The sequence below is a fragment of the Schistocerca piceifrons genome, chromosome 2 (genome assembly GCF_021461385.2).
Source record: "Schistocerca piceifrons isolate TAMUIC-IGC-003096 chromosome 2, iqSchPice1.1, whole genome shotgun sequence".
NCBI classification, from domain to species: domain Eukaryota; kingdom Metazoa; phylum Arthropoda; class Insecta; order Orthoptera; family Acrididae; genus Schistocerca; species Schistocerca piceifrons.
The window spans coordinates 971,115,160-971,128,219 of NC_060139.1; the positions used below are offsets into that span (position 1 = coordinate 971,115,160).

The 13,060-nt window shown below is 41.9% G+C and overlaps 1 protein-coding gene across 1 annotated transcript in view; it reads right to left on the reverse strand.

The window, feature by feature from the left end:
- LOC124776034 (division abnormally delayed protein-like) overlaps positions 1–13,060 on the reverse strand; it is a 1,005,302-nt gene that overhangs the window by 175,103 nt on the left and 817,139 nt on the right. Inside the window, exon 4 of the mRNA XM_047250874.1 lies at positions 6,032–6,206. Coding sequence (XP_047106830.1) covers positions 6,032–6,206 — 175 coding nt within the window. The remainder of the gene's footprint in view (positions 1–6,031; positions 6,207–13,060) is intronic.

Consider the following 13,060-nt stretch of genomic DNA (forward strand, 5'->3'; position numbering starts at 1 on the left):
GTGTAGATTTCACAGATAATGTGTCTAATTTTTGCTAGCGAGCTTAATAACAGTTAAAGATAAATGTTTTTGTTTTTAGACTGTAAGTATACTCTTACGAGTGCTTGTAAATCATGGCAACAATAACAAGAATTACCTCAATTTATAGCAGATACTGGAACCTTGTCGCTTTTAATGTTTCTCTCCACAACTGAAATCAAGCATAATTAATTCTGCACAACGTTTAATGGAATAGAGTGGTAAACGAGAAACAAGTACTCTGACAGACTTGTTTCATTAATTAGCACTGTGTGCTACGCCTCGTTATTACTGTTGCTACGATGATACGGAGTTAGTCACAGTTTGGCGTTTTCTTATTCGTTTGCCGCTGAGCACTCATTCTGCACTACTCCAGTATTTTGCATTTAATGTAGCCTGACAATAATAGAGGTTATTTCAATTATCATGCATCAATTGGAGGAGACACATTTAGTCAGCCTAGGTCACTCTTTCGCTGCGCTTCTGTCACAAACGTTTCGCTATGCGTGTCTCTCCCAATAGACTGGATGTCAATTAGTGTCATTTCTGTCTGTAACAGATACCAGGACGCAAACATGACAGTAAAATGTACTGTGGATGCTCTCTGCAGACGTCAGCGCTATCTCTGATCACCGATCAACTAGCTTTGTTGTTATGCTAGCTAATATAGACGTGCAGCATTTATTATTTATTTACTTTTTCCTGATGCATCTACATCTACATACATACTCCACCAGCCATCATAAGGCACACACTGGATGGTACCTTGTACTACTGCTGGTCACTTCCTTTACTGTTCCACTTGAAAATGGAGTGAGGGATAAACGACTGTCTGTATGCTTCCGTACAAGCCTTGATGTCTCGTACCTCGTCTTCGCGTTCCTTAACGCGAAATGTATGATGGAAACAGTAGGATCGTCTGCAGTACGTCGCAGATGCTGGTTCTCCGAACTTACTCAATAGTGTTTCGCGACAAGTTGGTCTTCTTTTCTCCGTGGATCCCTAACTAGGTTGTGTAAATAGGGCAACTGGCACCCAGAACAAACTCTGACTTTTCCTCCTGTCCTGCCGATATTACTACATTTATCTGTTTAATCCCCGTTGTTGCTTAGCCTGTTTATTCTGTTTTTGAGATCCACACGACTTCAAAATGAAAGATAAGAATTTCAGTGATTCTTTTTGGTACGAATAATTTCTTCTATCTCACCATACATTTCTTCAATCGATGGATCATCTGCGGAGCTAGTTTACATTTAAACTTGTGCTACTGTAGTGGGTATTGGCTTTGTGTCTACCTTGGCTACAATAATGCGTTCGCTATGCTGCTCATAGTAGATCACCCGCATTCATATTTTCATATTCATTATTAAACCAACTCGTGGACCAAAAGATCTGTTCCTCCAGCCACCGAACTTCACTATTCCCATTATATCTAATTTCAACCTATCCATTTCCCTTTTTAAATTTTTAACGTTGCTGAGCGGTTACGGGATCTAACATTCCACGCTCTGAACCATAGAATGCCAGTTTTGTTTCTTCTGATAACGACCTCCTCCTGAGTAGTCTTTTTCCGGAGATTCGAATAGGGGACTATGTTACCACCGGAATATTTTACTCAAGAGTATGCCATCATCATTTAACCATAAAGTTCAGCTGCCTGCCCTCGGGAAAAATTACGGCTGTAGTTTCCCCTTTGTCTAGCCTCTCAACAGATACTCCTCCGTTGTGGTTGCATGTACAGTACGGCTATCTGTATCGCTGAGACACACAAGCCACCCCACCAACGCCAAGGTTCATGATTAATTCACGGAGGGTGGAGATGTAATGTACTGGCCTGAATTTAACCTCTGCAAGTCCACCTTGTTCAATAACCATCTCCTCGTTATATCAAATGGTTCCATGCTATGATAAGAGGCCTGCCCCTACCGAGTACGCGCATGCTCACTATTCCTGGATCAGAATTACAAAGTGACATCTGTCCGGTGCATAGTAGTCATATGCGTCTGCTACCTCAGTGGCCAATTATCAGTGAGCGAACAATTGCAGTCTGCAAGACATCTGCTGTGACTTGTTCATATTTTATCTGATTCTCAGTGGATTTTTTTTAATGGAATGTGTTAAACTAACTGTACAGTTGCTTACGAAAGAGCTAAGACAATCATTATCCTGCAAAGAGATGTCAATACCGCATGTTAACGGAGAACGTATGGATGTACTGAGTACGGAACTGTACAGCTACTGCTAATGGAGCTACATTCCGCTTCAGAAAATCAAGCGAACAGACAAAATGCTTTCATTTCTTGCCCAGCTGTCAATCGCTTTGTTATTCTGATCCTGGTGTCACTGCAACACTTGCCGAAAGCCAGAAAGTTATTAATTAGAATTACACACCTGCGCACAGGAATGCCCTGGTGAACTCTTTAAAAGATTTCCGAACTGGCAGAACAACTTTATTGATCACTGGAGATCACTTACTCCTGACTTGATAAAAGCACGCAATTAAAACATCACCTCCAGCCCTCAGGTCCACAACTTCCCTTCTCCTACCTCAAAGGTTACTGGCAAACTTCTACCGTTGTGCGAGCTCCAGGCTACACAACGTAATTGTTTTAACACCCACGCGTTTCACCCTCTCCATAATAGGAGCTAAATGCAGCTGTGGTGATCGGCCACATCCTGCTCCCATTGATAGCATTCAACAACGAAATCTGGCTTCCAACCCAGACTTTGGAAAACTTTTTGTCCTGTAACTGCAAGAACATACCTACAACCGTGGCGAAGTCACTAGCTCTTTAGCCGGCACGACAGACTCGACCACAACCCATTTAGCACGGTTACAGAAAGACTGACTCATCGTCTCCATGTTGAACAACGCGCTCTTCCCTTTGATACCAAAACTCGATCTGGTGTCAAAATGTGCTTCAGCTGCCATACGCGTATTACGGGACTGACTCTTTAAGTGTACAAATATTTTTCTTATTTATGGAACATTTCGCCGAGACCTGGAGGAACACAAACTTATTAATAACTGAAACACATAGTATTGATGTTCAACAATAACATTTATTTTATAGTTCATAGTGAACCGGCTTTCGGGTTTCTAGGTCATCCTCAGACAACTTAAAACAAAACAGATAAACAACATAACATCAGCGGGAGTTTGACGTGTACAAACATTGTTTTTCTAAAATGCATGTGACCTTTCATGTCCTTGTATCTGTACAAAATCACAAGCATTATAAGATTCATAAAGAAGTTTTAAGCAAAGAAATCTTTTACTGCTCTACACTCAAAACCTAAAAGCATAAGAATGTACGTATCAAAAATGGTACTGTATGTAGCCGCGCGGGATTAGCCGAGCGGTCTAGGGGGCTCTAGTCATGGACTGTGCGGCTGGTCCCGGCGGAGGTTCGAGTCCTCCCTCGGGCATGGGTGTGTGTGTGTGTGTCCTTAGGATAATTTAGGTTAAGTAATGTGTAAGCTTAGGGACTGATGACCTTAGCAGTTAAGTCCCATAAAATTTAACACGCATTTGAACATTTTTTGGTACTGTGTGTATATGCTGTGTGTATTCTTTCGGACATGTCCAAAAGAACAGACACAACATATATATAATCACGGCGATGGCGGCCAATGATGTCTTTTAATACAGATGTCCACCAAGCTCCAACTCTTACGGGAATCGGCAAGATGCCGCTAGTAATGAGGCCAGTGAACTTGGGCACAACATCTGTAGTGTGTGATACGTGTTGAGAATTAGGGTCTGACGGCAGGTGTGCTGTGGTAGTCCATGTGTTTGTGGTGACCGCTGTTTCTGTAGGGCGTAGTGGTCAGCACATCTACTTAGTAAGCAAGAGATCTGGTTCGAATTCCAGGCCAGCACAAATTTTCAGTTTGCCAAATTGATATAAATCAGTGTCCACTGGCAGCTAAAGTCATTAATTCTTTTGTGTCTTGGTACTAATTGTAAGAAGGGCTTCACAAGTACATGTCAGCAAACTAAAATCTAGGAAATACGCAGCAGTTTTTTTATACTAGGAGTTTGGTTGCCCACATTCTGTTCTAGAGTAAACAGAATATTCCACCTTTACAACAGACTGGAATTTATTGGATATCTTACAGTATTTGTGACAGTGTACAGAGCAATAAGACAGGGTTATAATTACTAGACTAGCTGAACCAGAAAGGAGTTGGAGACTGAAAAAGAAAGATTCTACTTCTGATGAACATGATCCGAATGACTGACATTTTATGGTATTACATGTGATGTTTCCCAAAGGGAACTAAAGGCAGAAAACTAACTCGAAATTCTGGCTTTTCATAAACTCAAAGCAAAGAATGCTTACGCAATCTTCAGTGATCAAATGCAGTTCCATTACTCATCTTCATTAGAGTAAGAGCAGCCAGTAGTATTTTCTCACCATAATATACTTATTAGAAATAAAATAATTGTTCCCCTCACACATCTCACTGACTGCTTCCTCCCCTCTGTCCATTTCCTTTTTTTTTTTTTTTTTTTTTTTGCCTGTTCATCACATTCTCCCGTTATTTTGTCCATATAACATATTAATCTGTGCCAGTATTTACTTGTGTACTGTTTTTCGTCTCTACATTCTTACAAAAAAAATGGTTCAAATGGCTCTGAGCACTATGGGACTCAACTGCTGAGGTCATTAGTCCCCTAGAACTTAGAACTAGTTAAACCTAACTAACCTAAGGACATCACAAACATCCATGCCCAAGGCAGGATTCGAACCTGCGACCGTAGCGGTCTTGCGGTTCCAGACTGCAGCGCCTTTAACCGCACGGCCACTTCGGCCGGCTGCATTCTTACACTTTTAATCTTTGAGTATAAAGTCGTCACAAGGTTCATTTGTCCATAGCTTCTTCGTGAATTCCATTATGCTTTTTCTTATATATGTATATAGTCATAAAAGGTGATATATACTTGGAAAAAAATCTTTTTACACCTATAAACTCTCGGTGAAGTTATATGGACTACCTGTTTAGTTGTGGACTACTAGTTTAGTCTTAAGTAGTCTCAGAATGGCCTAGAAAACCGTAACCCAGTTCACAACGAACAATAATATAAAGACCGGGTGATCAAAAAGTCAGTATAAATTTGAAAACTTAATAAACCACGGAATAATGTAGACAGAGAGGTAAAAATTGACACACTTGCTTGGAATGACATGGGGTTTTATTAGAACAAAAAAAGAACAAAGTTCACAAAATGTTCGACAGATGGCGCTGGACAGCAGGTAACTGCTACCGTGACGTGTGAGAGATACGCCGATATGTTAGAGAACCGCATCATCCCCGGCCTGGCTGATAAACACCTGCTGGAACGTACGATGTTTATGCAGGATGACGCTGCACCCCATATTGTTAGACGCGCGAAAGATTTCTTGCGCGCGTTGATTAGTGTTGATCGTGCGCTCAGCCGCCACTTTCGTCATGCTTGGCCTCCCAGGTCCCCGGACCTCAAGCCGTGCGATTATTGGCTTAGGGGTTACCTGAAGTCGCAAGTGTATCGTGATCGACCGCCATCTCTAGGGATGCTGAAAGACAACATCCGACGCCAATGCCTCACCATAACTCCAGACATGCTTTACAGTGCTGTTCGCATTATTCCTCGACTACAGCTATTGTTGAGGAATGATGGTGGACATATTGAGCATTTCCTGTAAAAAACATCATCTTTGCTTTGTCTTACCTTGTTATGCTAATTATTGCTATTCTGATCAGATGAAGCGCCATCTGTCGGACATTTTTTGAACTTTTATATTTTTTTGGTTCTAATAAAACCCCATGTCATTCCAAGCATGTGTGTCAATTTGTACCTGTGTATCTACATTATTCCGTGATTTACTCAGTTTTCAAATTTATACTGACTTTTTGATCACCCTGTGTTATTGTGGAACATCAAAACCGTGTACTCGAATTTTTAATTTTTCTGTGTTTATTATTTCTGCCGCAAAGTATTGGCTCGCAGCATAGCGGCGGTACTCACCAGTAGTGATGTGGCCCTGCGTGAGGGTGACGCCGAGCACCTCGCTCTGGCCGCTGGCGAGCTGCCGCTGGGCTCCGCCGCCCGCTGCCTCCCCCGCCTCCTCCTCCTCCTCTTCGCCCTCTGAGCTATCCGGCGAGCTCTCGTCCCACTTGTGCGGCCCGCAAGACCGCTTCACCTGCACAACAAAACGCGACTCTGTCACCACGTCCGTATGAAGCCAACACAAATACCATGTGCATCACTATGTCAAAGTCATCTCTGCAAAGTAAAAGAATGATAACCTGTGGGATCTTTCATATATTATAACGTTACTAGGTTAATCCCACACATTCTGACTTCGTCGGTGAAGTAAATGGAGTACTGATCTGCATAACTAAAGGCCGAGGGCTTGTTGAAAAGTATTACTTCAGAATTTTTAATATTAAATCTCTTAAAGCTCCTTAAATTTAAAAAAAAGTTATTAACATTCGACATCTTTATTCTTCATGTCCATATATTTCTTTCTCAACACAGCCACCCTGGAGACGAACACATCTCTCTCAACGAGAGTGCCGGCTGGTGTGGCCGTGCGGTTCTAGGCGCTTCAGTCTGGAACCGCGTGACCGTTACGGTCGCAGGTTCGAATCCTGCCTCGGGCATGGATGTGTGTGATTTCCTTAGGTTAGTTAGGTTTAAGTAGTTCTAAGTTCTAGGGGACTGATGACTTCAGATGTTAAGTCACATAGTGCTCAGAGCCATTTGCACCATTTGCACTCAACGAGAGTCCAGTCAGTTGATATCATCACAGTAGAATGTTTGACTTGGTTGACGGAGTCATAACCGAACCTCTGCTTTCACCACTTTGTCACGTTCAACGCGAAGTCCTCGAAGATGTAATTTACATTTTTGAAACAGATGAAAATCAGAGGGGGCCAAGTCGAGACTGTACGGAGAATGATCGATGACAGTGAACCCAAGACGTCGAATTGTTAGAGATGTCGCAGCGATCGTGGTGGTCTGGCATTTTCATGCTAAAGGAGAGGGTGCTCCATGTGTGGAGGAACTACACGAATTCGAAACTCGATTAGCACGCTGTTTCGCACGCACCGACATCGTTACATAACAGACTGCCATGTCACACGCTACAGTGTAGCTTGTACATGGCTGAAAATATGCAAACATGAAAAATAAAGACGTAGAATGTTTGTTTTGCAAATAAAAACTTCATAATTTCTGCCAGAAGCATTTCGCCGTTTACTTTAAGGAATCTTCAGTGGGATCTAGAATGATACAGTTGTGTTTTGATACGTGATATTTGTAGATTATGAAACAGTTCGCGTCTAGCTTATTACGTAGGTGACTGATTACTTACAGTTCTTCGCGTTTTTGATCGGCATCTGCATTTCCTCTCATTTGGGCACATGCTGGTTCAAATAGCTCTAAGCACTATGGGACTTAACATCTGAGGTCATCAGTCCCCTAGAACTTAGAACTACTTAAACCTAACTAACCTAAGGACATCACATACATCCATGCCCGAGGCAGGATTCGAACCTGCGACCGTAGCGGTCGTGCGGTTCCAGACTGAAGCGCCTAGAACCGCTCGGCCACATCGGCCGGCCACATGCTGGAGGACGCACTTTATCTTCACTTACGAAACATAAGCACGTTTTCGAAAAAACTGTCTTCTGTCACTAGTTGCAGATATTTGATAGAAAACTGTGATTTATAGCAACTATTGTGAGGTCAATTTATGTCTCATGCTAGTTGGTTTATTTACGTGCGGGTTGCCAACGTAACGAAGTACATGCAGAAAACTAACGTCTAATTATTTCTGTTATGTTTATGTTTGTGTGCGTGCGTGTGTGTGTGTGTGTGTGTGTGTGTGTGTGTGTGTGTGTGTGTGTGTAAGATAGATAGGGAGAGAGAGGGAGAGAGAGAGAAAGAGAGAGAGAGAGAGTGCATACACACAGAATACTAGTCCATATGCATACACACTCTTTGTGTCTGCCTCTGTCTGTCTGTCTCTCTCTCTCTCTCTCTCTCTCTCTCTCTCTCACACACACACACATACATACAGATATAAGTATAACAGAACGCGAAGAACTGTAAGTAATCACTTATTTACGTAAAAAAAAACGAGGCGTGAGCTGTTGTATAATCTATAAATATCACATATCAAAACAAAACTGTTCCATTCTACTGTAGATCCCACTGAAGGTGACTTAAAGCAAAAGGCGAAACCCATCTGGAAGAAATACAATACATTGCACTAAGAAAAGGTGGTTTTTATTTACACAAAAAAAAAAAATTATATCTGTTTGCTGCGGACGATGGCCACGCAAAGTTATTATGCAGAATGTTAATAACGTCTGTTTTATTTAAAATACCTTTAAGAGTTTTTACGTAGAACATTTGTAGGTACTCCTTTTCAGCACGTCCTCGTAACTAAAACAAGCAGTACAATGGACGGATCACCGGTGGCCAATATAGCTATGTTCGACACCAGTGAGATTTTGCAAATAGTAAAACTGGAACTGAATAAAAAATATGTTTCACGCAGAAGCGGCATGAAAATTGTCAAATATAGAATCAAAGCAGGTTGAGAGTAATACGTCAGTTATTGATTTAAGCGACTGTGTAACTTGTTTCGACCATTACACACTCGTATGATTGTACGCGTGCTCCAGAATTTGTAGGACATAAAGCATCGCAAAGTAGCAAAAGATGGAGCAATTCCTACATTACTTGTAAAATTGTGACTACGTCAAAGAAGCCTCTGAAACAATAACATAACATGTAAAATACGGTGCGTTTTGCATAGATACCAATGTGGCGTCTAAATACAAAAACAAATTACTCTTCTTAAAACTCCAGAGTCGACAGTTACGTTCAAATTATCTGCACCTACAGCGTCACATTCAAACACAGCAGCTACTTCCATAAATCATCTGATTACAGGGAAGCGTGGCGATATTCTCTTCTGACAAGAAAGCTTGAAGAGGCACACTCTTTCCCGTAACTGCAAAAGAACCTTACACCATTACTGCCACAATAAAAAAATCACAATTACTAATGTTTCCGCTATCGCTTCAGTTACTTATGTGTAAAGAAAAACGACAAATTACGCGGCAGTTTGGGAGCAGCTGTATTATAAACAAGTAAGAGCAGTGTGGTTCTGCTTCCACAGTCACTTCTCAGCCATAAATCTACATCTACATAGATATTCGCAAGCCACCGTACGGTGCGTGGCGGAGGGTACCCTGTACCACTACTTGCCATTTCCTTTTCTGTTCCATTCGTAAATAGAGCAAGAGAAAAACGACTGTCAGTATGCCTACGCCTGAGCCATAATTTCTCTTTTCTTATCTTCATAGTACGTACGCGCAATGTCTGTTGCCGGCAGTAGAATCATTCGGCAGTACGTTTCAAAGGCCGATTCTCTAAATTTTCTCAATAGTGTTTCTCGAAAAGAACTGGCCTACCCTCCAGGGATTCCCATTTGAGTTCTCGAAGCATCTCCGTAACTTACGTGTTGTTCGAACCTACCACTAACAAATCTAGCAGTCCGCCTCTGAATTGCTTCGATGTCTTCCTCCAGTCCGACCTGGTACGGATCCGAGACATTCGAGCAGTGCTCAAGAATAGGTTGCACCAGCGCCCTATATGCGGTCCCCTTTACAGGTGAACCACTCTTTCCTAAAATTCTCTCAATGAACCGAGGTCGACCATTTGCCTTCCCTACCACAGTTATAACATTTTTATTTTTGGTCATCAGTCTGCTGACTGGTTTGATGCGGCCCGCCATGAATTCCTTTCCTGTGCTAACCTCTTCATCTCAGAGTAGCACTTGCAACCTACGTCCTCAATTATTTGCTTGCTGTCTTCCTCTACAGTTTTTGCCCTCTACAGCTCCCTCTAGTACCATGGAAGCCATTCCCTCATGTCTTAGCAGATGTCCTATCATCCTGTCCCTTCTCCTTATCAGTGTTTTCCACATATTCCTTTCCTCTCCGATTCTGCATAGAACCACCTCATTCCTTACCTCATCAGTCCACCTAATTTTCAACATTCGTCTATAGCGCCACATCTCAAATAATTCGATTCTCTTCCGTTCCGGTTTTCCCACAGTCCATGTTTCACTACCATACAATGCTGTACTCCAGACGCACATCCTCAGAAATTTCTTCCTCAAATTAAGGCCGGTATTTGATATTAGTAGACTTCTCTTGGCCAGAAATGCCTTTTTTGCCATAGCGAGTCTGCTTCTGATGTCCTCCTTGCTCCGTCCGTCATTGGTTATTTTACTGCCTGTTGTTGTTGTTGTGGTCTTCAGTCCTGAGACTGGTTTGATGCAGCTCTCCATGCTACTCTATCCTGTGCAAGCTTTTTCATCTCCCAGTACCTACTGCAACCTACATCCTTCTGAATCTGCTTACTGCCTAGGTAGCAGAATTCCTTAACTTCATTGACTTCGTGACCATCAATCCTGATGTTAAGTTTCTCGCTGTTCTCATTTCTACTACCTCTCATTACCTTCGTCTTTCTCCGATTTACTCTCAAACCGTACTGTGTACTCATTAGACTGTTCATTCCGTTCAGCAGATCATTTAATTCTTCTTCACTTTCACTCAGGATAGCAATGTCATCAGCGAATCGTATCATTGATATCCTTTCACCTTGTATTTTAATTCCACTCCTGAACCTTTCTTTTATTTCCATAATTGCTTCCTCGATGTACAGATTGAAGAGTAGGGGCGAAAGGCTACAGCCTTGTCTTACACCCTTCTTAATACGAGCACTTCGTTCTTGATCGTCCACTCTTATTATTCCCTCTTGGTTGTTGTACATATTGTATATGACCCGTCTCTCCCTATAGCTTACCCCTACTTTTTTCAGAATCTCGAACAGCTTGCACCATTTTATATTGTCGAACGCTTTTTCCAGGTCGACAAATCCTATGAAAGTGTCCTGATTTTTCTTTAGCCTTGCTTCCATTATTAGCCATAACGTCAGAATTGCCTCTCTCGTCCCTTTACTTTTCCTAAAGCCAAACTGATCGTCACCTAGCGCATTCTCAATTTTCTTTTCCATTCTTCTGTATATTATTCTTGTAAGCAGCTTCGATGCATGAGCTGTTAAGCTGATTGTGCGATAATTCTCGCACTTGTCAGCTTTTGCCGTCTTCGGAATTGTGTGGATGATGCTTTTCCGAAAGTCAGATGGTATGTCGCCAGACTCATATATTCTACACACCAACGTGAATAGTCGTTTTGTTGCCACTTCCCCGAATGATTTTAGAAATTCTGATGGCATGTTATCTATCCCTTCTGCCTTATTTGACCGTTAAGTCCTCCAAAGCTCTTTTAAATTCCGATTCTAATACTGGATCCCCTACCTCTTCTAAATCGACTCCTGTTTCTTCTTCTATCTCATCAGACAAATCTTCACCCTCATAGAGGCTTTCAATGTATTCTTTCCACCTATCTGCTCTCTCCTCTGCATTTAACAGTGGAATTCCCGTTGCACTCTTAATGTTACCACCGTTGCTTTTAATGTCACCAAAGGTTGTTTTGACTTTCCTGTATGCTGAGTCTGTCCTTCCGACAATCATATCTTTTTCGATGTCTTCACATTTTTCCTGCAGCCATTTCGTCTTAGCTTCCCTGCACTTCCTATTTATTTCATTCCTCAGCGACTTGTATTTCTGTATTCATGATTTTCCCGGAACATGTTTGTACTTCCTCCTTTCATCAATCAACTGAAGTATTTCTTCTGTTACCCATGGTTTCTTACAACATACTCGTTCCATAACATAACGCTTTTTGACGTTACGCCCCGATATTTGAACTCCTTGACTGTGTCAAGCAGGAGACTGTATCCGAACATCACAGGTTTGATCTTCCTACTCATCCGCATTAACTTACATTTTTCCACATTTACGGCTCGCTGCCATTCATCACACCAATTGGAAATCTTGTCTGAGTCGTTCTTCCTACAGTCACTCAATCTCGACACCTTGCCGTACAACAAGGCACCATCAGCAAACGACCGCAGACTGCTGCTCAACCTGTCCGTCAAATCATGTATGTATACAGGGTGAGTCACCTAACATTACCACTGGAAACACCTCCCAAATCACAACAAACACTGAATAACCAATTCCACAGACCGAAAGGGAGGAGAGGGGCAGTTGTAACTGGTTAATACAAACCACTGAGAAATGCACGGAAGTATGATTTTCAACACATACTAACGATTCTTTATTTATGGGAACCTGTTTTTATTTTTAGCACAACTGAAAATAGAAACAAATACTTAATCAATGATGCTTGTCACATTGTAAAATGTTAAGTACATCCGGAGTAATTTGTAATGTGAAGTTGACGCTCGAAACCTCAGACAGTCGCGTGTTGTAACAAACAAGATCTGTAGGGGTATGTTTACGAAGACTACGATGTTTACGAGTTTGGCTGTCTCAGTGTCTGTGTGTAGTGCTTACTGAATTAGTCCTTATACTCAGAATAGCTGTAGTACACTGTGTTACCGGACGTCTGTGATAGTGTACTGTACACAAGTACGAACTGAAGTACGCACAATAGGAACGTGAGAAGGTCGCAAGTATAACAGTGTGCATTCGTAAGAACTGTAAAAATGGTCTTTTCTAACTCTTAAAAGGCAGAGATGATATTCATCTATGGCGAGTGTAGACAAAATGTAGCTGCAGCCTGTAGGTTGTATGCAGAAAGGTACCCGGATAGAGATCATCCAACGCGCCGCACATTTGAAAACATCTACAAACAATTGTATGCAACAGTTACGGTCGTAACACGCGAACGGGCCCGTAAAAAACCCATCACAGGAGAAGCAGGTGCAGTTGGTGTGTTAGCTGCTGTTGCCATGAACCCACACATGAGTACACGGGACATCGCTAGAGGCAGTGCAATGAGTCAGTGTAATTATCATACTTTATCGTCACAAATTTCACCCGTATCATGTGTCGCTGCATCAGCAATTACATGAAGACGATTTTAATAATCGAGTGAATTT